Source organism: Carassius carassius, chromosome 37, assembly GCF_963082965.1.
Source record: "Carassius carassius chromosome 37, fCarCar2.1, whole genome shotgun sequence".
Taxonomy (NCBI): Eukaryota; Metazoa; Chordata; class Actinopteri; order Cypriniformes; family Cyprinidae; genus Carassius; species Carassius carassius.
Window position 1 is genome coordinate 18,791,254 of NC_081791.1, and position 26,801 is coordinate 18,818,054.

General features: G+C 37.2%; 1 protein-coding gene across 2 annotated transcripts; it reads right to left on the reverse strand.

Moving 5' to 3' along the window:
- Nucleotides 1-456: 456 nt before the first annotated feature.
- On the reverse strand, nt 457-26,723 carry LOC132118265 (cyclic AMP-dependent transcription factor ATF-7-like). Of its 2 annotated transcripts, XM_059527977.1 has the most exons (13): nt 26,683-26,723; nt 24,312-24,362; nt 17,245-17,316; nt 9,711-9,807; nt 8,698-8,828; nt 8,342-8,506; nt 7,844-8,001; nt 7,473-7,566; nt 6,405-6,524; nt 5,222-5,371; nt 4,888-5,076; nt 3,840-3,945; nt 457-3,766 (listed from the first exon to the last, which is right to left on the reverse strand). In XM_059527977.1, exons 2-13 carry the CDS (start codon nt 24,312-24,314, stop codon nt 3,531-3,533), a joined length of 1,521 nt encoding a protein of 506 aa, XP_059383960.1. In that variant the 5' UTR covers nt 24,315-24,362; nt 26,683-26,723; the 3' UTR covers nt 457-3,530. The 2 variants fall into 2 exon arrangements, with proteins under 2 accessions (XP_059383960.1, XP_059383961.1); XM_059527978.1 differs by lacking the exon at nt 24,312-24,362.
- Nucleotides 26,724-26,801: the final 78 nt, after the last annotated feature.

Sequence of the window (26,801 nt, forward strand, 5' to 3'; positions counted from 1 at the left end):
CTTTTGGTCTGTACTGTATATATATATATATATATATACACATTTAATATTTTACTTGTATAGGTATATTATTATTATTGTAAGTTATTTTATATTATTGATATGCAAAAAAATATATATTTATAGAAAATGTTGTTTTGTATAAAACAGGTTTAGCACTGAATATAAAAAAATAAAACAAATTCCATAACATTTTAAATCATATAAATGGATATATTACAATGTCACACTTCCAAACATTTTGTATATCACAAAAAATAATAATATAATATAAAAGATTAAAAACGATTCCATGAATTTAGTTTAGTGGACCAATAAATCTCCAAATCAAAGTTTACAAGAATCAACAATTTTTTATTTTATCATCATTATATTATTTCAAAACAAAACTATAATAACATACAAACATTTTAAGTATGTATAGTCTCTAATGGTGCCTAAATAAAACTAGAAACATTTGTTTTGTTTTGTTTTTTGTTTAATCAAATCTGCAGCACTGTGTTCAGAATATTTCACTTCAGCATGCATGAAAAATAGTAAATATATATGGTACACATGTCATAACCAGGACAATTCCAAAAACTATCAGTCCAACTTGGAGTGAGGTTATTTCCCATAAAACACATACACTTAAAACAACTTTTATTTCCACAATATCCTCTTTTATCTTTGGCCTAAAATCATCCTATTCAAAATGACTTTTGTTTTGTTAAGTCTATCTAAGGGAAACTGCATTGAATTCACCTTGCATGAACTAATTCCGTAATAAATTAATTGTGCATCATGTTGGAATTATGGATCATTAAGTCCATCAGAAATTTGGTACAACTTTAAAGTGATTATCAGTAAAAGGGGGAATCAAACAGGCATTCTTATTAATCTATACAAATAAAAATACTTACAAATATTTGAGTACAAAGTGTTAGAAGAACACGAAATAGAAAGAGAAAGAAAATTACAAAAGAATTTCTACTTTTCTGTCTTACAACACACACACACACACAAAAAGATTTATTGTAATAGGTTACTTCTATAGGCCTGGCAGCGTACAATGAAAAAAAGTGCCAGTGAAGCTAAAAATTCTCCATTCTGCTCATTTCAGATCAACAATCCTCTACATGGGTTTGGCTGAACGACTACAGTGCCAGCAGATAACAGAACACAAAAGCCAGGGTCAACACTTAAACCAGGAGTCATTTGGGAGATATCGGTTAAGTGGTAACCTTGACATGCTATTTAAAAGACACCAAACTGGAAAAATGAACCCAAAATGTTTTTTTAGTGCATTCTGACAGGCCTATATACATTTTGGACTGACGTTGTGTTAACTGTCATTGTGTTAATATTGAAAAAGTTCAAGTTACAAAAATTGAGCAACAACAGTACATTGAAGTCCCTTATATATCTTTTTTAAAGTGTCTGATATTGCGTAAAAAGAGCATGTGTTTGGATAAACATCTTAGTAGAGATAAAAGCATTCAAACAACAGTAGAATTGGACACTCTTTGCTCCCTGCAGCCTTTCTAGTTACATGTAATAGCACCCTATTACATCCAGATGGCAGTATAGAATATGCTTAGAATTAAGGGCAGTGCTCTCTGGTAGTTATTAAAGGTATTACTGTTAATTCATTACCCCAGGTCTGATGGTACAGATGCCTGAATATGCTAGGTGACCAGTTGTCTCAGCGACACGGAGTGAGGTTAACCAATAAAGAGGCACTCGTGTGATTAATAAGGCAGAATCCCTATCTCTTCTAACAGTTATAAGGGATTGTGCATGTTAATGAGTTGATAAGCAACCAGAGAAACAAATAGTGTTACAAAGCATGGTGATATCAACTTTAACAGTCAGGTAATCGTGAAAATAACTGAACGGGAGGCACTAGGTCTGTATTTCTGTAAATTGAGCAAAATGGAAGCCAATTTCTGCCAAAAAATAAATAATAATAATAATTCATAAATATATATATGTATATAGTCAAAATTGTTAGATAGTGAGAGAAGTCTTTATTGTAAAGACCATATCATGAAATTATGAAATTGTAAATAAATAAAAAAAAGTCAAAATCATGACATACTAAGTCATCATTATGAGAAAATAATTATGACTTTTCATTTGTTCTGATTTCTGACAATTATGAATTTTATCAATTTTTGGGGGACAATTTTTACTTTTATGAATTGTTATGACATACTTCATAAGTCATAATTATGGGATAAAAGTAAAAAAAAAAAAGATCTCCTTTTCATAAAGTACTTTTTCATAATTTTAATTTTGACCATCTCTGTTATGTTTTTTACATCATGGCGTTTATGCTCTATAGACTACTTTTTAATCTCATAATTATGCATGTCATACTTGGTATGTCATATTTTTTATGTTTGATCTCATAATGACTTTGTATCTAATAATATTGACGTTTTATCTAATAATTATTTACCAAAGCATGTTTTTTCCCTCTTATGTAGCAGAAATGGGATTCCATAAAGAACACAGCAGCAGAGATAGACAAAAACTAATAAAAAAGAAAAAGACGGGGCAAAAAAAGTCTCAGACTACTTTAGGAGGCTCAACATAACTCTATCTAAAGCTGCATTTAAAACACTGTGATCACAGGGAAAAGAAATGGCATCATTTAAAACAGTAAATATATTGATTTCTCAACACAAGCGTCCTCATCGTACATAATGACCTCGGACAGTATGCCGTTTGCTGTTTCTGAGTTTGTCGTACACAAGAAAACAATGATAGAACCAAACTATGAGGTTCCATAGCCCAAACTGAACACAATGTGCCAATACAATACAGTTTATATATAGCAAAAAGTTTGCATGCTAACAAGGCAGTCTTAGTGTATCAGTCCTTTACAAACTGCTATCTTCCATTGTACATCATTGTACACCCACACGAGAAGCACACATGCACACGTCGATTATAAACGTATATAACAGATTAAAAATGAGGTAAGATGAGCGCGGATCAGATGAGGGGGATGGCCACCAGAAAACTAAAAACCTGCTGTAAAATAGCAAGGTAGAAGATCCTACAGAACATTAAAGCATCATGTTTCTCTCAAACACACACTTACTGATACATATATATAAGAATATATAAAGTATTGCATCGTCGCAACTCGTGACATACACCGGGTGCTCAGTCACGGTTCAAACGAACAATGTCTTTATTGCAGCGTGTGTCTGTGGGGATACGTTTAATGACAGGAAGTGCTTTGCAGCCCTACAGCCAGTGGAGGAGCAGGAGGAAGTTGAAGGAAGGAGCAGGAGTTACAGAGGATGCAAATGAGAGCATGGTTTGGAGTCCAGCCCCCGTAGTCTATGGCATAGTGAACGACAATCTCCTTCTGTCTCTCTCTATATGTGTACATATTCCCAGTTTCATTCCCAGAATGCAGCTGAGCTCCAGGCCAGAGCGTGATGGCATGAGAGGGAACCAGCATTCTCCTCTGGCAGATCTGCCCCCCTCTCCCGGGATGCAGAGAGTCCCAGGCAGACTGTTACCTGCTCTCATCATCTGTTGGATGGGTGGGACTGTGTGGCCATGATGACGTGTGACGGGCCGCCACTCTCCCCTCGTTGGCTGCCCATCCCTGCCAGCACTGACATGGCCACTGCCTCGGCTGCAGCGCGGGAGTTCAGGCCGTTGGCGCCTACCGCAGACGAGTGGGTGGGGGCCAGAGAGCTGTGCTGAATGACCGGTGCCGGGGAGCCTGTGGGCTCAGACGTCTCTTTCATGTGCTCCTCTCCTGAGAGACATCAATACATGAAGGTTAGATCCCGCAGATGCAGGTCAGAGACCTCAATGTGGGCTCCACTCACCCAAGTAGACGGCTTTCTTCTGGAGGTTGGTGACGGGACAGTCTTTGTGAGCTAACAGCAACTGCTTCAGATGAGCAACTTCGTTTCGCAGATGAGACACCTCGTTCTTGTACACGGAAATACAGGAAAACGAAAAAAGTGTGAACATCACTCTTGGACAAACTAGCTGACAACAAAGCACTTGAAAACACATTTGTATCTACTCAATTTCAAAGTACAATGCCAAACCATCAATGCACACAACAAAACGAATGAAGAAAAAAATAATAAGAAACATGACAAAAGTCAAACAAAATAAGGCAATGAATAGTAAAACAATTGAATAAATATGCAAATAAAATTATTTTATATTATAAATATAAAGCTAATGATTATAAAATAGTGAACAAAAATAACAAAAAAAAACTAAATGAAATAACTAAAATAATAAATCCATAAATAATACATAAAAATGTTTTATTCCTACAAAAAATACAATTATTATTTTTTAATAGTATCAATGATAAAGTCAATTTGAAATAATCTCAGTCTCAAATAAGAAAAATCTAGTCTCAGGTTATGTATGAAATATGAAAATATTTTAAAAAACAGGATGTGAAACAGTTTGCAGTAAAGTTATGCATTTCAGACCATGATTTGCTACAAATTGGATATATAATTTCATAATATTACATATTTACATCTTGGTGAGCAACATCCAGTTATCTATGAAATAAATACAGCTTTTTTTTTTTTGTGCAAACAAAATGTATCTTAACTTTTGCCACACCAAAGTAACAAAACATCACAGTTGATATTGCTTTTGGTTCAATCTTGATTTTTGAGATATTATAGACAAATGAAGAGATTCATGGGATACGGAATCCCACACAGTATGTTCTGGTTTCATAAAATCTGGGTTTTCCATGCGTTGCATTCAGAACTGTACATACTGTCAAAATTTGGAAGGACACAGAGGAACCATGTCACACATTTCTCAAATTGCAATAAGCAATATCAGTGCTCATTCACATATTTTAAGATTAAAAAACCTTTCGCACACACTAACCGACAGCGAGACGTTGATGGAGGAGAGTTCTTCGGCTTTCTTCTCCAGAGAGCTGACCCATATCTTGCGCTTCTGTCTGCAACGAGAAGCTGCAGCCCGGTTCCGCTCCAGGAAGCGCTGCCTCCTCTCATCAGGGTCGTCATCAGTCGTCCTCCGCCTGCGACCTCCGGTGGGCTGAGCTGGTGACACCTGAACACAGCAGGGAAGAGTAAATGGAGATGTTTACGGCGTAATCCCACAGCGAAGTGAAAGATTGCTCCCTGACAAACACAATGGCATCTGTTGTATACAGAATGTTTACACTCAACAATTCGAGGGTGAAGACACGCCATACCTGTGGCTGAGCAGGGGACGGGGCGTCTGGATGCTGGACCAGCAGCTGGCTTTGCTCCACTCTCTGAGGGATCATCGCACTGGACCCCATCGCCACACCAAGGCAACCCTGAGCTGTGGGCATCTGCTGAGATAATGCTGCCTTCAACCTCTAAGGACAACAACAAAAACATCAAGATAATACGGAACAAGACGGCATTCGGTCTAATTATAAGGCAGTTTACAGCCGCAACATTCAATTTTATTACTCTTTCATGTGGAATGGACATGAACTGTGAAATGTATACCACAACTCATCGAGCACTGAAAAGAGAGAAATCATGTGACAGAAAGGAAATAAGAGTGTGAACTTCTGCTTTTTATTTCTGTAGTTTAGGACGGTAATCTAGATATTTTTCTCCATGGCTTATCTTTTTTTTCTTAAATCTTATGCAAACACCTCTCAAGAAACCAAGACACGTAGTGCTATTTATTAATAATAAAGAGAATATAAACACAGCAATGTTTTTCTAGTGTTATTTTAATATTCTTTATTATTATAGCATTTATTAAAAATGTTTGAATGGGCTTTTTTTGCCTCAGTTTTCATTTCAATTTTAGAAACAAATTTACACAGCCCCACTAGTCATAAAACCACCCACCAACTAGCCTATTACGAAAAAACCCTAATCTTTGTATATCTGAAATTTGAGTGTATCTTGTATCTGAAATACAAACTGTTAATGACAGAGCTGCTTTGTTCCAAAGTGACGTGACATTCAGCCAAGTATGGTGACCCATACTCAGAATTCGTGCTCTGCATTTAACCCATCCAAAGTTCACACACACAGAGCAGTGAACACACACACACACACTGTGAACACACAACCGGAGTAGTGGGCAGCCATTTATGCTGCAGCGCCCGGGGAGCAGTTGGGGGTTCAGTGCCTTTTTCAAGGGAACGTAAGTCATGGTATTGCCGGCCCGAGATTCGAACCCACAACCCTAGGGTTAGGAGTCAAACTCTCTAACCACTAGGCCACGTTTTCCAACAGCCTAGTTGTTTGTTTTTTGTGAAAACTATGACCCATGTGATGTGCTGGATAAAGAGTTGCAACACGGGAACACTAGGCAAGGCAAGGCATCCGAACATTCTGCAAAATGATCCACAGGCTGGGTTAAGAAGAAAACAGATTTGCCCTCACCATCTTTGCCTCATTGTGGGGGTAATAGCCTGAGGGTGAAGACGAGCCGCTGCTGCTGCCCCCTAGTGGAGGGCCGGGAATTCCTGGAATGTTGGGCACCATACACAGGGGCCTCGCCAGCTACACCACAGGCCAAATGCAAAACATATTATAAGGCAAATTATGAATGACTCCAAAGATCAGAGATGACAGCTCACATGAACAACACTTTTAAAGAGAAGTGGGGCATTTTTGAGTTACAAGTGACTTTTGTATGGCACTTTAACATTGGAAAAATATTACACACTTTGTCTTAAATTGAATCACAGCAAAGTCCCTTCAAGGTAAGCCATGGACTCCTAAAAATAATACTAAAGACCTCTTTCTCAAATTATAAAGGCAGCTATATATTTAAAAGCCGATATATATTATGTGAGAAAAAAATAGTGTGATAAGAAAAACAAACTTTTACAATTTTTTTTATAAAAATGAAATAATTAATACTATTGTTAACTGTACTAAAGTCAAAATAAACTATTTAAATATTTTTTGGAAAATATCAGTATTTATAAAAAATAATAATAATAATAATAATTTAAAATAAGTTACTGTAAACTTTTCTGAAGTACTATTTTAGTATTATTTATATACTATTATAGTAGTTATTAATACATTTTGCATTTAATTTTAAATGTCCAGTTTTCATTTCGATTTTAGTTTTAAGTTTTAGTAAATTTGTAATGTACTTTGTCATTTTGTTATTTCTATTTACTGTTATATTCTAGCTATCTTAGTACTTTAACTAAAACTTATTTTATTTCAGTTTCAAGGCAACAGGTTTTTCTTTTCACATAATATTTATCTTACTTTATTTCAGCATTAATAAAGTAAAAAATTATTTTAATAGTTTCAGTTTTAATTACAATGAATTTTAGACAGATCTTGCAGACCCTATAAATGAAAATCTATTTTACAGTAAACAAAAAGGCAAGTGTCAGCATATCTCCCATTCCTTTTCCTTTGAGTGGGCCATCCCTTTATATTCCACATATTCACATTCCAATACTTAGAAATACACTTCAAACTTACAGATATTACAGAGGGCATCTGCATAGGACCTGGAAGCACAGGAACTGTTTGACCATTGGGAAGCATCATCATTGGGTACGGCACTGTGGGAGATCTAAAACAGAAGGAGAGAAATGCCCAGTTTGCACAAGCAGCGCGAACAGAAAGCAATGCACAGACTGAAGTTCTGCTCTCTTCCTGTCCACTATCTCACCAAACATTCGTGGAACGTCAAGCACAGCATAAATGAGCCAGCTGCCCACAGTTTCCTAAGCATTCCTACCAAATCTACTTAAAGCAGCACAGTGAGTCATATAGAAATGAGTCACACAGAATAAGCTGATGGCCCAAAACACTGGCTGCTCATTGATAGGTTGTGGTTGTGCTCTTACCCCAGTGTACGGTTGGATGGTGGGGTGTGTGTGATGACAGAGGTAGGGGAGGGCATAGTGGGCTGCAGGCCGTCATAACCCAGGTGCAGTGGGAGGGAGCCAGGACGCCCTATGGTAGGGGTGGGAGCCGAACTCACGGCAGGCTTAAGAGGAGAATTCTGTAAGAAAGATAATCAGGCAGCTAAGCACATAAAATTAAAAAAGCAGCACTGTTTCCTTGCAAAAGCAATGTCAACCAGCAACACATCCGGTTCATACACAGATTAGTGAAATGTACAATTATGGTCTCTATAGTGGCCATATGAATGCCAAATAAGCAACATCTGACTGCCTGTACAAAAATACACCTGATCAATAACAATCTTAAATGTTCATTTTACATGTGTTTCAAAATCCTAACGTTCTAGGTTTAAATCAGGCTTCGAATTGGAGATTTTCAATGTTGTTTCAGATTTTTGGGTTTTGCTCTAGCAAGTCTGGTTTGCATAAAGCATGTACCTTTCCTCTGCTGACGGGCTCTTTGCTGCTGTCTGACATGCTGGAGATGGAGTCAGGGCTGGAAGGCGGAGAAGAGTCCACCTCCACAGGGTCCTCCTCCTTCACCTTAATGTCTGAAGGCGTCTGCAAACTCATGTCAAGTGCTCCTGAATTAGGAGCAGGCAACTGCATGGAAAAAAGACAGACAGATGAAGAACGTGACAGACAGAGAAAGAGAGAGCGAGACGAGATGGGGAACTGATTGGGAACTCTGCACTTCATAAATCTGAGTTTTTGGCAGCAGGCAGCCGAGCTCCTCATTTTTGGAGCACGTCTGACTGTATGACTGAATCCCTCCACCCAGTCCCATAGCTCACCGGGTTCTTAGCCCTCTTGTCCTCATCTTCCTGGGCCTTGGGGAACTCCTGCTCGAACGAGCTGGCCAGCTCATTGAACAGGCCCACCTCTTCACAGTTTTTCAGGAAACGAGTGGGAGTCGGCGTCTGGTCTGGAGTACACAGCGAGAAACAGAGAGATCTCATTGTTTCCTTATGCAAGACAGCCTCAAGGACAGTATAAACTCTGCCACACAGCTAAACGGCTCTACGTACAAGTACTAACCAAATCTGCTTGCTATTTAACATGATTAATCTGGGAGAGTTCAAGGCTGTTATTACATTTGTTTTTTTCCCAAGGGTTTAATGTGACAAAAAAAAAACTGCACATTGTGCATTTTCCCCCTTAAAATTACTAGTTTAAGGGGACTTAGCTTCACTCCACAACTATAAAGTAATGATATCGAATTACATTGTTAAATCTCTGTACTACTTGTTTTGTCAGTACCATTAAAACATGCCAAGTTACCATTAACCACAAAAGAAGTGACAAAAAACATGCACATAAATATGGGATGGATGGTAGAAATATGCACCTACCAAGACAAATTAATAATCACTATTTATTTTATACATATAAAAATTAATTCAGTATTTCCATCATTTAAAATAATCAAAATCAAGTTAAACATAATAATTACATAATTAAAATTACACACGTTAACCCAAACGTTTTAAATGTTTTATCTAAAAAAATTATATAATATATATGTAGTGTTGCTAAACAATTAATCGAGATACTGCAAAAAAAATATACTGTAGAAATATACCGTGTATATTTATTATGTATATATAAATACAAACACATTTATATATTAAAAAATTTGTCGTTTCGATATATATATATATATATATATATATATATATATATATATATATATATATATATATATATATATATATATATATATATATATATATATATATATATATACTCAAACACAAACACAAACAAACAGACTGACATGTATATAATTATACAAAGTGCAAAGTACCTGCAATGATGACGGAGTCAGTTCTAATGGGTCCAAACTTCAGCGTCATTTCATGTTTGTGTTTATGAACAGCCAGGTGGTCCTCATTAGTAAACCTCTACAAAGCGACACAGATGAACAGATGGATTACCAGACAAATCTGACCAGAAAAAGAGAAAGGATCATTTCAAGACCTCAGGGCAGAGATATATTTCCAAATTAAGAAGAGGGAGTGGCACTGACAAGATTTGTCTTTCCAAACAGATATTGTAGGCCAGAGAGGACTTAATAATGATCGTTTTTCACCAAACCCATGCTCTGCTCAAAGTCTCTGAGGTATTGAATGTAACTATACAGTGTCAGTGTCAAAGCCGTACAGTGGCTTTCGGTTTCACAGCTGACTTTGTGCCCTTATACAGCCTCAAGGCTTACAGCGCTTACGTTTCTTTACGCTTCCGTTCAGAAGTGCAGCTCTGCATTACACAGTAAGTATTGAACTTCCACATTTGCCACATAATAAAAAAAGTTCTACCAGCTTTCATGCAATACAAAAATACATTGTGCAAATGACAAAAGAACTATCACTAAGGTGGAGTTTTGTGGTTTAGCACTTTGTCTTTGACCCAGTGGCGAAGCCATGATGTTATGCATGCAAGACACAACAGCTCATGGGCAGAGCAAACTACACAGATGTATTCAATTAACATTTATGACAGGCAATCATGCATTCTCCAGCGTGCTTTTATATTTACCTTTGAAACAAAACAGCTGTTAAGGTGGTAGGGTAAAACTGTACACTGCAGATGCACAGCCAGTGAATCATGGATATTTAAAGGTGCTGTATGTAAGATTTTGACTCTAATAAAGCATAAAAATACCATAATATGTTTGCAGATATTTAAGAAACATGCTAAGTTAACAAACTGAAAAACAATGCTACAGTCAGTTATTCTCCTTTGAAAATGTGTGTTCCGGGCGGAATGTCTGTCGTTGTTTTGGTTTGTGGAACCCGCCGTCTGCCAGTTTACCCAACTGTATTTCAGCACCCGGGTTGCCAGTTGGCAGAAAACACAGCATATTATTTTTCATTCATCGTCAAGTGCACTCGTTCCTGTTGGTGTCCTCAACCCTCTCCAATATTTTGAATTTGGACTGCAATACCTAGTTCAACCACTCGGTGTCAATCCTACAAACAGCACCTTCAAGAAACCAGTATTAAAGATGCTTTTTTAGGAATATGATGCATACATGCCCCTATGATCTGACAGATGAACAATGAAATGGGTGTGCTAAGAAGGAAAGGAAATCTAATTAAAGATATACATAATCCTCCTTTTGTTTCATTGTTATGATTTCAGTTCCTTAACAGTTCCATTACTGAATCTTTCACAATTTTCACAACAGAAAATCTGGAAAAAAAACCCAACTCCATTGTCAAATGATAAGATAACTTTACTTTATAAATATAATATTTTAACAATTATTGTAAAAAGTATTTAGTTTTTTTAAAGACTTTTCAGTCTTCTTAGAAGCAGCATTGTCATATTGTCTGTTTTAACTACATGTTAAAGGAATAATATTAATAATATAATATGGACAACTAGAGTAAGTACAAGATACTCTTTATTTTTGATTCACTAAAAAACAGCTCATAAGAGTCAATCGTTTAGGAATCAGACTACTTTGGATGTATTCTAGGCTATGTTTCATTCAATTGGGAATCCAATACACTGATTGACAGCACTGTACTGTATGTGTTTGATTCACTAAAAAGATCTAGTAAAAAAAAAAAAGGAATTCGTTCAGGAGTTATTTGCTCAGGACTACACTGTTTACACTGTATGTTTGTGATTCACTACAGAAGTGATGGATTTGGACAAAATTGGTTGCGATGCAAAATCTGGATTCACTAAAAAGTTTGACTCAAAATAGTAATTTGCTCAGGAATCAGAACTACACTGTTTGTGCCATATGTTTCTGATTCACTAAAAACAATGGAATCAAACAGGTGATTTGTTTGGGAGTTAGACACCACCTGTCATGTTGTTATGTTTTTGATTCGCTAAAAAGAATCTACTCAAAATAGCTACTTGCTCAGGATTCAGACCACATCATCTGTGATGCGGGTTCTTGATTCACGAAAAAGAACCTATTCAAAAGAGTCATTTGTTCAGGAATCTGACTTTATGGTAAGCTTTATGGTTTATTGTTGAATTCATTAAAAAAAGACCTGGCTCATTTGCAATCAAAATACACTGTTCAAGCATCATCCAGTTCAGTTTTTTTTTTTTTTTAATATAATGGAACGTTTTGCGGAAAATAACAGTTGTTTGACGAAGCGCCTCAACTACTGGATCCTTGTGGTCTCTTCCAAAACAGCTCGAGCAGACATGGAGCCTCTAGGATTAGCTTTTCCTCCTTCTGAGTGGATTTCATGACTCAAGCCATGTTCTCTGGGCTTCACAGTCTTCTTCAGACTATTTCTGGCTCCGTGTCACGGTTACAGTTCAGCCGTGACAGTGCAAAGTGGAAACACAGTCAAGTGTCAGAGGCGTATTTTTAGATGTGCCAGCATCACCAATACAACAACTGCATGGCCCGTTGCTTCTTCTCCCTCGACTTAAATGAGTTACTCCGGCAAGGACAACACACAATGACAACACAAGGACAACAGAATGACTGAAGCAAACAGAGCAACTCATTAACAACAACAAACAAGAGCCACAGCTAGAGTGCCTTATGTGCATGGAGTAGACTTTTTATACTTCCGCTTTTGTAGGTGTATCTTAAGTTTGTACTTTCCTCTCAGAAAGGAGAATGTGACACTGGGAAATGCAACAAATAGAGCTTATCTAGTAATCAAGATGGAGAATGAATGTTATATAGCAGCATAGTCTAGTATTAAACTGACCTTACTACGATCAATATTATATGCATTTCTCATTAATTCACTTAAGCATAAAAGGGAAACGCAGTTAGCTTAAATAACGTCATGCAATGCACAAAGCAATGCACATTATTCGTCAAATACCAAAGTATAAATACTCTGACCAAGTTCTCCCAGTAGGGCATGGTCATCTGTGCATAAAATCGGAGTTTTTGTTGGACTAAGGTTAGTACACAAGCTCCTACATGTTGAGCTGCGGTGCTCATGCGGGCAGAAAGAAAGCTTGAGCCCAGCTCACTTCTTTTCCTGGTCTAGTTCACATTATTTCCTGTTTTTTCCTATACCATTATCTAGCAAAAACTTAAAAAAAAAAAAAACAGCCTAAATATACTGTAGTAACAGTTCATTATAAACAGTCTTCGTTTGCTCATTCCAATTGCTAATATCTATTGGTATACAATAGATCTGAATCCTAATTAAAAAAAGGTTAAAGCAGCAAAAACACACATATATATATATATATATATATATTTTGTAAATGCAGTAAAACAAGTAATACTATAAAATATTTCTAGAAAATATATCTACAATCTAAATAACTGTTTAAAAATATCAATATATGTTAAAATGTCATTTATTCCTGTGATAGCAAAGCTGAATTTTCAGCCGTTATTCCAGTCTTCAGTGTCACATGATCCATCAGAAATCATTCATATATTCTGATTTGATGTTCAAGAAACATTTCTTCTTATTATTATCAATCTTGAAACCAGTTGTGCTGCTTCACATTTTCAAAAAAGTTCAAAAGTGCAGCATTTATTTGAAATCGAAATCTTTTGTAATGTTATGTCTTCACAGTCGCTTTTGATCAATCGAATGCTTTCTTACTGAATAAACTATTCATTTCTTTCAAAAAAGTAAAACTTATTGAACCCAAATAATTGAATGTATGTCCCGGATTTCCTTTTGTAAAAGCTAAACCACAAACTGACTAGCAAGCACTAACTAAAGTGTAGCCTTTAGTTAAACCCAATTAGAAATTTTTGCACAATGACTATGATACAGAGAAAATTAGTCCAAAATATGCATTAAAAAGGATTCATTTACTCTGAAAATAGCTTTAAACAAGCACTAGCATTAAGAATCTCAAATCTCAGTTTCCTCCAGCGTGTTCTTTTTCAGTAAAAGTTTGACGAAACAGAGGACTCGCATGAAAATCTGGTTCACTGGGAAGAAGCAAAACAATCTTAAACCCCTATGGACTTCAGTATGACGCAAACAGCGTTTGCTCGTCAACAAAAGAACAATACCTCCACTAGAGTAAACCCTCACTCCCCTTATCCAACTACACACCGGTGTTAATAGAGCCTGACAGATGTGCACAACCTGATCTCTAGTTCAACTATTAGCCTTTTTTCCCTCTTATCTGGCCTTTAGTTTCGGTTTACAGGAGCTGAGTGGTCATATTTTCACCTCACAAATCACGACATGATACGTTATTACCACTTCTGAACTAAGATAGTCAACTTAGAAACCTGGATGCTTCAATGTAAGCTTTGGGTTCAGTAAGATAAAGAAATTAAAATATTTATTCGGCAAAGATGCGTTAAATTGATGAAAAGTGACTGCAAAGACATTGTAGTTTTATTTGTCAAAAAATGCCCTAGTTTCCACTAATATACTACACCGTTTTCAAAATTGATAATAATAAGAAATGTTTCTTGTGCAGCAAATCTAGACTAATGATGCTAAAAATTCATTTTGCCATTACAAGACTAGAAACAGATAGAAAATGAAAACGAAATATATCCTAGGCCTATATCCTATGTATTAGCAATAGTGTTATCTAAGGCAATTTTTTACGTAAGGAAAACAGATTTCTCCTGCTCGAAATCTGGCTAGGTCAGAGCAAGAAGTATTAAACAGTCATGGTCCCTGTGGCATCTGAGAAAGAAACATCTGCAAACGACTAACTCACATAAATTATTCATCAAGTTCATGTTGTTCCTCTCAATTCTCAAGATTATGTTGCCAACGGTACGGTTAAATGATCATTGTTGCTTTCAGTATTGGGGAGGCAGTCTAACTGTTAAATTGCCTCACTCTGATCCATGCTACTTTTCTCATGCTGTTTTCTACGTAACTGCGGAGGAGAATATTCAGATCAAAACCACAGAACGAACATGAGTGTCTCACTGAGTAGGACGGGTCTCGATCACTTCCTCTTTCGGTTTTCAATGCCCTCAGATCAGCACATGCCTCCAAAGGCCACAATGTTTTTCAGTTCTTACACTGGAAAAAATTATTTTCTGGTATAATGATCCTTAAACCAAAATCTATTTAATTGAGAAGCAAAATTATATATATATATATACAACCCGAATTCCGGAAAAGTTGGGACGTTTTTTAAATTTTAATAAAATGAAAACTAAAAGACTTTCAAATCACATGAGCCAATATTTTATTCACAATAGAACATAGATAACATAGCAAATGTTTAAACTGAGAAAGTTTACAATTTTATGCACAAAATGAGCTCATTTCAATTTTGATTTCTGCTACAGGTCTCAAAATAGTTGGGACGGGGCATGTTTACCATGGTGTAGCATCTCCTTTTCTTTTCAAAACAGTTTGAAGACGTCTGGGCATTGAGGCTATGAGTTGCTGGAGTTTTGCTGTTGGAATTTGGTCCCATTCTTGCCTTATATAGATTTCCAGCTGCTGAAGAGTTCGTGGTCGTCTTTGACGTATTTTTCGTTTAATGATGCGCCAAATGTTCTCTATAGGTGAAAGATCTGGACTGCAGGCAGGCCAGGTTGGCACCCGGACTCTTCTACGACGAAGCCATGCTGTTGTTATAGCTGCAGTATGTGGTTTTGCATTGTCCTGCTGAAATAAACAAGGCCTTCCCTGAAATAGACGTTGTTTGGAGGGAAGCATATGTTGCTCTAAAACCTTTATATACCTTTCAGCATTCACAGAGCCTTCCAAAACAGGCAAGCTGCCCATACCGTATGCACTTATGCACCCCCATACCATCAGAGATGCTGGCTTTTGAACTGAACGCTGATAACATGCTGGAAGGTCTCCCTCCTCTTTAGCCCGGAGGACACGGCGTCCGTGATTTCCAACAAGAATGTCAAATTTGGACTCGTCTGACCATAAAACACTATTCCACTTTGAAATAGTCCATTTTAAATGAGCCTTGGCCCACAGGACACGACGGCGCTTCTGGACCATGTTCACATATGGCTTCCTTTTTGCATGATAGAGCTTTAGTTGGCATCTGCTGATGGCACGGCGGATTGTGTTTACCGACAGTGGTTTCTGAAAGTATTCCTGGGCCCATTTAGTAATGTCATTGACACAATCATGCCGATGAGTGATGCAGTGTCGTCTGAGAGCCCGAAGACCACGGGCATCCAATAAAGGTCTCCGGCCTTGTCCCTTACGCACAGAGATTTCTCCAGTTTCTCTGAATCTTTTGATGATGTTATGCACTGTAGATGATGAGATTTGCAAAGCCTTTGCAATTTGACGTTGAGGAACATTGTTTTTAAAGTTTTCCACAATTTTTTTACGCAGTCTTTCACAGATTGGAGAGCCTCTGCCCATCTTTACTTCTGAGAGACTCTGCTTCTCTAAGACAAAGCTTTTGTAGCTAATCATGTTACAGACCTGATATCAATTAACTTAATTAATCACTAGATGTTCCCAGCTGAATCTTTTCAAAACTGCTTGCTTTTTTAGCCATTTGTTGCCCCCGTGCCAACTTTTTTGAGACCTGTAGCAGGCATTAAATTTTAAATGAGCTAATTAAGTGGATAAAAGTGTAAAATTTCTCAGTTTAAACATTTGCTACGTTATCTATGTTCTATTGTGAATAAAATATTGGCTCATGTGATTTGAAATTCCTTTAGTTTTCATTTTATTAAAATTAAAAAAACGTCCCAACTTTTCCGGAATTCGGGTTGTATATATATATATATATATATATATATATATATATATATATATAGCAAAAAATATATATATATATGCAATTAATTTGATTCAAATATTATTATTTATATATTGTAAAATGTAACATTTTCATTTTTATTAGGTGGTTTTTATTTACAAATGTAATCAGGAAATAAATTCTCAGTTAACAGATTTACTACATTATGCAATTTTGCTTTTAAGGTCCTTTTTTGTTTTAGTGATATTTTTACTGGAAGAAAAAAAAGAGATTAAATGATTGTTTTGCAGTGCACTCACTCTCAAACTGCTTTGTCTGCAAGTTCATCATAAATGCACTTATTAGCATAAATAACATCATCACAGCGTCTGCGTGGACTTTGACTCAAACCAGACGAGTGCAGACGATAACTGAGCTGCGATTACTCATTGGCCAAGTTTGTGAGTGAGTCAGACAGCGCAAGAGACGTTAGCGCAGTTTCACAAGCGCGCTATCAGCTTCATCAGTTTGGCCCTGGGCTGCAGTGTGACAAAAACAACACATTCTCAAAGCGGTGCAGTTGGCACTCCTCCTTCCACACACACGCCGGGCAGACGTCTGGCTACCGTGCAGCTGAGAGAACGACTCTTCAATAACCAGAGAATGCCCTATGAACCAGAAAAGCAGAGCACCACCTGAAACCCAAGACCAAGTGAAAGTGAACTTACCTGCCCACAGCCAGGAGCACTGCACACAAAAGGCTTGTCGTCCCCCATCTTTGCAAAGGCTTTGCAATATAACTGTGGAAGAGAAGACGAGAACATTACTGAAGGGTTTTTCTAGAGGTTCAAGCCAGCAAAAGTTCTACAGCCAATCCCAGGGATGATTTTGCCTGGATCCTCGCTCAGTGCAGGAAGCGCCGGGTGTTTAAAAATAACGAAGAACCGAGCACATGCATGTTAGTGTAGCGACTACAAGTTTCCCTGGTGATACTTCCTTTACACTGGGGGCATCTGGCAGACCAATGACACGCGGAGTTCAGGATTTGCTCAAAGTAAAGTCTTTTTAGCCCCTCCTTTACTTTTCATTGTAGTCCTCCTGACACCATCTCCACAAAGCTCTTCTGCGGCGACGACTCTAGTGCCACTCTATACCTTTTGTCTGCAGTCATTCTCTGAACTCCTCCACCCGATTCTCAGGCTCAAATATCAGCAACCCACACTCCCAGACGCTCATCACTTTTCACAGGAACTCAAGACATCTACACTGACATCAAGAGCTTGTGCTGGTACCGTTTTGCCAGACGCCGGGAAACGATTTCCCTCAGAGATAAGATTGATTGATTGCTTTCATCTAATTCAAGAGGGTGTAAAGCAGGCAAGTTTTGGAATTGAGGAATGGAGAGTGCAATTTTGGTAATTCTGGAGAGACATGTCTGGAATGAGCCGCTCAGATCTAGGAGAATGGCATGCGTGTGTATTGGCTTGTCATAGACACTCCTTCTTTTCCTATTAGCTGAACCACTGCAGTTATTCCAGACAATCTGCCAGCACCTTCCACACAAACCCACACATGTTCAACATTACACTGTAATCAAACTAAATGAATGCTTCCCTGGACTCTGATGGATCCATGAGATGTTCAGAAAACGTCTGGGCAGCTAAAACTTATGTACAGGTTTGTCCAAAATTTGGACCAATTATCTTTTAATGACTTTTCCAGTTGTCCGTGATTACGTGACAAAGTTGGCACGGAATGAAAATCTACTCTCTTTTCTTAATTCTTCATCATGTTTAATTAAAATGTCATAACTGCAAAAAAGAACACAAATTAAGATATTTTTGAAATCGGAGAGCTTTCTGACCCTGCATAGACAGCAACGCAAGGCCTAGAAAGGCACTGTAGTAAGGAAGGACACCATTAAAATAGTCCATGTGACATCAGTGGTTCAACCTTAATTTTATGAAGCTACGAGAATACATTTGTGCACAAAGAAAACAGAAATGACGACTTGGTTCAACATATTCTTCTTTGAACCTTGAACATGTCAGTTGTGTCGCTGGCTATGCAGGGTCAGAAAGCTCTTGGATTTAATCAAAAATATCTTAAGGGGGCCATATGAAGTTGCTAAAAGAGAACATTATTTTGTGTATTTGGTGTAATAAAATGTTTTTATGCGGATTAAGGTAAAAAAAAACATTATTTTCCACATACTGTACATAATTGTTTCTCTCCTATGCCCTGCCTTTCTGAAACGCTTCGATTTTTACAAAGCTCATCATTCTGAAAAGTGAAGTTTGCTCTGGCCAGCTATCCAGTGCGTTATGATTGGCCGAATACCTCAAGCGTGTGACGGAAATGTTACGCCCCTTACCATACAGTTATGCAGTGTCCCGGTGCAAAGAGACCAAAACCAATAAAACCCATTATAAACGAGGCATTTGTAGCATCCAGTAGGGACATAATTACTGATTATAATGACTTATTACTTTATATGCCTTTTTATGCTAGTTTTTTTACGCGTTGCATCACGCCATGTAAAGATAAAACCATGTCTGCATTTGTGATCAGAGAAATGACAAACAACGAACACTACTCTACACTGCTCAAAACTCATGTTTTAACCATCAGTGGCAAATTCTTTAAATATGAAAATGTACTTACAAGCTGTGAGTCAGAACAGCTGACATTGTGGCAAATATTTGGGTTGGACTGTTCTGAAACAGAGTGGTAAATACAACTTAAACGAAACACACAGCATCTCCACGACATGGTGGCGGCGGCAACAACAACAAGAATAAGTTACGCCTTCTTTCTCTGCGTGAACATTTGGGCGGTGTTATGCAAATCTTCCCACACAGTGATGTTTAAATTAGGTGTTTTAGCGGGGTGAGGATGAGTCTTAACTTTTAAAAAGAATATCTCTTCGTGTTTGAGACTTTAGTCTTTGCAACTTTAGGGATCTTATCTATTCACTAACAGCTTGTAACACTCCAAAGTGAAAGGGAAAATTGAAATTGCATCATATGACCCCTTTAACTTGTGTCCTGAAGATGAACGAAGGTCTTGGACTGACATGAGGGTGAGTAATTAATGAAAGAATTTTCATTTTGCGTGAAATATCCCTTTAAGTGAAACAAATAAATAGCTTCAAGTCATCATTTATATAAAGGTTTCAACTTATCTTTCTTAGAAAAGATTGCAAAACTACTCAAATGTCAAGGTCCTCGGGACGTTTTGGTCAAATAATAGGCATTAAAGATCATAACAGTGTTTTAAACAGACAAAAAAACTCTAAAGTATTTTGTAATAATCAATATATTGCCTAGCTCTAGTTTTAAATGTGTTCATGAACTACACACTTATGTTTAATATCCATTATATATATGCGTTTTTACATTTAGTTGTGGTGGCCTTCACAGCAGTTCACCTCAGTCTACGCTCCACACGCATAGAGAGAATGGGAATTTTGGAAAAAGTAACACGTTCATTAAATTTAAATGGAGGGAAGTTTCATTAAACTTTCAACATGCCCCACCAGCTCAGAATGACGTCTGGTGCGTTACACAACCACCACTGCAAACAAAAGGTGAAGAATGAACCAAACATCTTCCTTGACTATAACAACAGGGATTTAAATGGATAAAGCTTACGTATGTCATCTGTAAAAATTTAAAAAGCCATTTAGGCTGAGATGCTGCTAATTTATGCAACATTACTGCTGTAATGTTACAGCAAACAAAAGCAACTGCTCTCAAAGTGCAAATAGAATAGAAAACATTACAATACAAAAATGCACATATTTTAAAAATCAATTATTTGCTGGGTTGCCTGAATGACTAGTTGACTAATCAGTGTGTATTAAGGCTAACTTCAGTTTACCTATATTGCTCTCATATGGGCATGCTATTTAGGAGGCCTTTACAAAAAAATATTTAATTAAAGGGATAATACACCCATAAATGAAAATTCTGTCATTAATTACTCACACTCATTGTGCAAAGTAACACTCATTTTTACTTTGTCTTTTTGTTTTCTTTGCACACAAAAAGTACTCATAGCTTCATAGCTTCATAAAATTAAGGTTGAACCACTGATGTCACACGGACTATTTTAACAATGTCCTTACTACCTTTCTGGGCCTAGAACGTGGTAGGAACAAAACAGAATACTGTATATTTCCTTATTTCATTTGTGTTCAAGTGTCTCATGTGGAAGGATGCACAGTTAAAAGCTGAAATCAGCAGCCTCTGCAAAGACCTTTGCTCTGTTTTCCATACAGAAAATAACTGCATCTTGTTTGCCCCAAAAGGCCCTTCCTATTACAGCTGAGATCAAAGTGGCATACAAGCTAACCAGCTTGATTCCTTGCAGACCTCACATGCTCTACAAGTGAGCCAACAGCTTGGTGCCAGATCTTTCGTTCTGGTTGTGATACACACAGACAGTATGGTCAGAGAAACGCATGGAGAGACCATATACAAATGAGAACCACCAATTCGTTATACCCTTGGTGAAGTGTCCGCATATCAGTAAGCCTCAAACTAAAAGAGCGCACTCATGCAGGAGTCTGAAGTTTAACATTGCACAATAAATCAGCCAAACAGAGATCAAGCCACCTGTGTCAATGTGTGCTACAACTGACTGTCCAAAACAAAAATAGAGCCTTGATGGATTATTCACAAAGACATTCTGCAGTAATCTAAGACCACTTCCTGTTATGATTAAGATTATTGTTTGTAATATAAAAGCATGGGAAGCATTTTTAATTTAAGTCTGTTTAAGCATGTTTATACTTTAATTGTTTTCAACAAATGCTCAATAATTTTTTTTTTTTTTTAAATATGAAATGACATTCTCTTAACATCTCAAAAAGCTTGCATTATAACAAACTAAATTAAACTAATCAAGATAAATAAATCTGTAACACGACAAAAATTCAGCAACCAACCGAAAAAAAAAAACAGTTTTTTTGTTTTTGGCCAAAATAGTTTTCTGTTATCAAAACAGTGATGTTTGATGAGCATTTTTCCAAGTACATGTTTTAATTGTGTCAGCCATAATATTTTGTGCACTCAATATACTGCAGATAAACAAACTAGCAGAGTGGGCACACTTCACAGTGAGCAAAAAGGATAATAAATTAGCATATGTATCATTTGTTCAGCTGAAATAACGAGAGGTGACTTGTTGCTGAAAAACATTACTATAATAGTAAAAAAACCTGGTGTGTCAGAGCCTATTCATCACTGTTGCGCTACGGGCATTCCGAGTTCGAATCCTGGCTGATGGACCTTTCGCAATCCTGCCCCCTCTCTCTTGCAGATTCCTTCCTTTCATTACACTGACCTACAAAACTGGTGTAGGACCAGAAATTGCTAATAAATTTTACAAATAACTTTAAAAAACTGTAAGTTAAAGAGTGAAAGAAAGATAACATTTTGAAGAAAAAAGACAAACATTCTCCAATAATCTGTTTTATCTACAACTTACAACTAAATTTTGTTTAGTAAAAATTCATTTTGGTGCATCACTAAAAAAATAATTCAACCAGAGTCTCCTACATGAGAACCACATTATCTCTGCATGAGTGCTTGTTGCTACACCAGGGCTCTGACAACATCCTCCATCTTTGATAGCACTACTGAAGACAAACTGAACAGCTGGGTTCATCTATCATCAACATTTCAAACAGGAAGACAGCTGGCAGTACTAGCAACGCACTGCTTGAGTTTTTAAAATGCAATACATTCAGTGATCCCACACTTTCCCACCAACTGATTTCCATGACTTTCACATTTACATTTAGGCTATATTTGCATCAAACCATTATACTCTTTGGAGTGTTACAAGCTCTTGGTATATAAAGAAGATCTGTAAAGTTGCAAAGACTAAAGTCTTAAACACAAAGAGATATTCTTTATCAAAGTAAAGGCCACGCCCCCCTAAAACGGATCGTTCAAACACGCCCCCACATGTCTACATCACTATGTGGAAATATTTGCGCAATGCCACCCAAATGTTCACGCAAAGAAAGAAGACATGGTTTCAGTAACCGCAGTTAGTGTTGAAGCAGCCATGTCAGGGAGATGTTGTGTGTTTCTAGGCGAAAGAAAAAGCACTTTATTTGGCCTTCCGAAAGTAGATGCATTTAGGAATCTTTAAGATTACTTACAACAGAAAAGCAACGCATTTTATGGACGACTGTTTCATGAACCTAAGAGAGGAGGTCATTCTGACTTTGCTACGACAGTCTGACAAACATTTTAGATAATTATATTGACTACAAAAATTTTCATTTTCCTGACTTTTCAAAATCAGATTTTTTCCAGATTTTTTTCCACAACTGTGGGAACTCTGTGAAATGCATTTTTTGAATTCATAGCCCAGTTCCTCAGGACCAATTGGGCCTTAGTGGTCCGAGACCGGGACAAACAGCATCCTGCTGTTAACTTGGATTTCTCCTACTCAGCAGGTGGACGTTGTAGCAAGGTCCGGCTATAATCTGCCTCAGGCGTGCACTGTTTGATGCTGTCTGCTAGGAAACTGACAAAACAAACTATATTAATAGCTCCAGCTGGAGCCAAGAATGAGGAATCGGAGAGTGAGCTGCCAGAGAGTAAGGGAGACCCCACAAAAAAAGAGCGACGGAAAAGGGGGACAGGGAGCAGAGAATGGAACGAAAGCTTTTGGAGGGTGTTCGGTAACTCGCAGGTAAAGGCCAAGGGTCCCGCGGATGGTTTCGGGGACAGGGGATCTAGGGTGCGGGTGTGTTTTATGGTTGATTTGGATTTATGTAACCTTAGTGAACCTGAGCTTTGGAAAATGGAACAAATGAAACTTTAGATCCATGTCTGCATGACTGCAGTGTGCCCAGTGCTAAATCCATGGTGAGGAAATACACAATGTAGCCCAATGCAGTCCCCAGGGCCTGTATTCTGCTAGGAACAATGTGGACTCCAAGTCCCCCCTCTGTAAACCCATAACCCTCCTCAGATCAGATCAAACTGTTGCAGCAACAATGTTGGACATGCTACAAGTCAACAAAATGGCAACAGTGTGTCTTGTCTCCTGCCTACAGAAATATATCAAACATCCATGATGTATTTGCAATTATGTTGCTGGCAATATGTTATGCGACACTGATTCAAATGGACTTATTTGTATCAATCTCTACGAAATACAGTAGTAAAAACACATGTAGGTAAATATTACTGTTTATTAATGTATAACAGTGTTATAAGGTGCAAACACAGCTGTTCAAAAGTCTGGGGTCACACTGAACTTGCCAAAACAATTGACAGTAAAACATGTATGATGTTACAAAATATTACTATTTCAAATAAATGCAGTTCTTTTGAGCTTTCTAGTCAAAGACTCTATACATACCACGAAAATATCAAGCAGCAAAAACAACAATTTTCAACAATGACTATAATAAATGTTTCTTAAACAGCAAATCAGCTTATTAAAATGATTTCTAAAGGGTCATGTGACACTGAAGACTGAAGTAAAGGCTGCTGAAGATTGAGCTTTGCCATCGCAGGAATACTGTAAATTACATTTTACAATGCATTTAGAACGTCATTTTAAATTGTAATATTTACAGTATTACAGACTTCACTGTATTTTTTTTATCAAATACAGTATATGCAGAAAATTTCATTCAAAAACATTCAAGAATTTTTGCAGACCCCAAACTTTTGAAACTATGAAAATAAAAATGTTGTGTTCCTTTGATGTAAAACAGTGTGAAAAAAACATCTTATCAATTATTATTATCTAGACTGCTCACCATATTGTACTTCTTGAGTGTATGGTCAAGATGATGGTTTCTATGATATGACTGCAAAACAAAAAATTTTTAAGCAATTTCAGAGCAAATACACATCAAGATCATACTAAATGGCTGGAAACAAATATCAAGATATATTGCTGTCAGTATGGCAATGTTCTGAAAGAGTGGCTAATTACATTATAATGGACATACCATTTCAATTTTGGCATAATCTACTGTTTCTCTAAACATCTACAGCATCTACAGCACCATGATGGCATGCGAATATCATATTTTAATGATTCCTAAATCAGAGCTATCCATCAACCCTGGTGTGCTTGCCAAAAACCGGACGAAAACAGTTTCCAGCCACCCACATTGCCCATTCATTATTTCTACTATGCAGTATCTCCCTTCATCTTTGTGAGCTCTTTCACAGTACTCCATGAGCCTGGCACACCTTTTGAAGCAGACCAAATATTACATAACTTTAGCAGAGCACAGATGCCCTGAATCAACTCAAGCATGGCTGGAAGTTTACCCTTATTGTCTGTTTTATTTGAACAGTCTGTTACTTGGTCTGCTGGATATTTGAAACAGTGTTATTTGGTTTACTATATTACTCTATTGTCGCATCTGGGCAACTATCATTATATGCTGCCAATTGTATTATCCTGTATACAATTGTTGCCAGGACAACTTCCATAATCATAACATAATCCTTCATTCACAGTTCTGACTTTTAATGGTTAGCGGGATTCAACAAATGACCTGGCAGTCACAAACAGTGCCGATTTCATCATATGAAAGACGTCAAACTGGCATATGAAGTTCCTTCCTGTAAAACATCCTCACTTAACACATTGTGAACCGCTGCAGATGCATTACAGCAGAGGTGAAAGTACCAAGACTCTGAACTCTTATTAACCAAACTGATATGAGGCAATTATTTTAACAGCAGCAAAAATGCTCACTAGTGCACAAGGAAACATGTCTACTGAAAGGATGATGTGTTATATTGAGACGTACAGTCATTCCAAAGAGTAACATTATAGGAATTCAACAAGTGCCATATGAAGATGACCTATATCTACAGTTTCAGGTTCTTAGACATACAGATGGTGTTTACAGGTCTAAGATGGGACATTCACATGCCCAGATGAAATCAAGTGGATTTTTATCAGCTGTTTTAGGAGGCATCTTATGCATTATGAAAAAAGATGTCTTAATATTATCTTTATTTTATCTGACTTATCTGGACAAATACCCACAACAATTTCATGGGATAACAAACTGATTAATAGCAGGTGCTTGTTGTATATAATATATTAATACAGCTAACAAACGCCACAAAAACAGATATTGTTTGTTTAAATTGCAAGGAATAGGACAATTGTGTCATAAAAAAACAAATAAACATCTACCTTAACCTAACAGTAATTACAGCAAAGCTTTTAAAAAAGAGTTTAGTTGGGGGTAAAAAGTTAAATATGAAAAGTTATTCATCCTACTTCAAATCATGACTGTCTCTATAAGCAACAAAAATAGAGCTTTTATGGAAATGTACTAAAAACACAAGGCACGGTTGCGGAGTTTTGTTTTATACATAGTTTTATGACACTTTAATGTGCAATTTCTAACTCCTATGTTGAATTGCTGCACTGCACCAAAAAAAAAAAGTTCATTTCTAGCGCCCTCGCCGAAAATAAACGTCGCTAACTATTTAGCAAACCCATGCTAGCTTGATGTTTAGCGATCATGCCAACTTTAAAGCCAGCCTTTTCCCGCATGTGCCCGCCCTACCCTCATTCTGATTGGTCATCTGCGCGTCAATCAAATATATCGAATTGTTGTTTGGCTACAATAAACGTCAATCACGATTATTAGTTGTGTCTCATTGGCGCACGGAAATCCCACTCAAAAAAAAGGAATTCACGTACTTGGAAGCCTACAGGCCGCTTATACTCCCCCCGCTAGACACAAAAGTATGCAAAGAGTACTTTGAAGCAAACAAACTGACCGCGGCATCAAATTTCTCGTTTCAGATAAGCAAAATAACCTATATATTGACAGATAAATGAAAAACGCTATATTATATAGTAATATGGTATATACATGTACAATATAATAAATGACGCTAAGGGCACTTTTCTGTTCGTAAGATGTTCTTCTCTCGCTTGTCAAGAGCTCTGAACGCGCTGCAGTGCTCGCGCAGACTTCGACTGTAACCCACCGCCAATCTGACAGCCTCTCAGTCTCCTCATAAAAGTTACTCTTGATCACAGACAAACCTTGCTAACGGATATGAATAACAATCTGGGCGTTGTTTCGAATCAAGACAATCGTCGATTCCACATTTTTGACAAAAGAAGAATGTTTACAAACTTACCACAGCGCCCCTCTATCCCACTCTCTCTCTCTCTCTCTCTCCTCTTGGAATCTGACACGCCCCTCCTTGTGAAATGTCGCGAGATTTTGGCGTCATACAACGCCAATACCTCAGCGCTC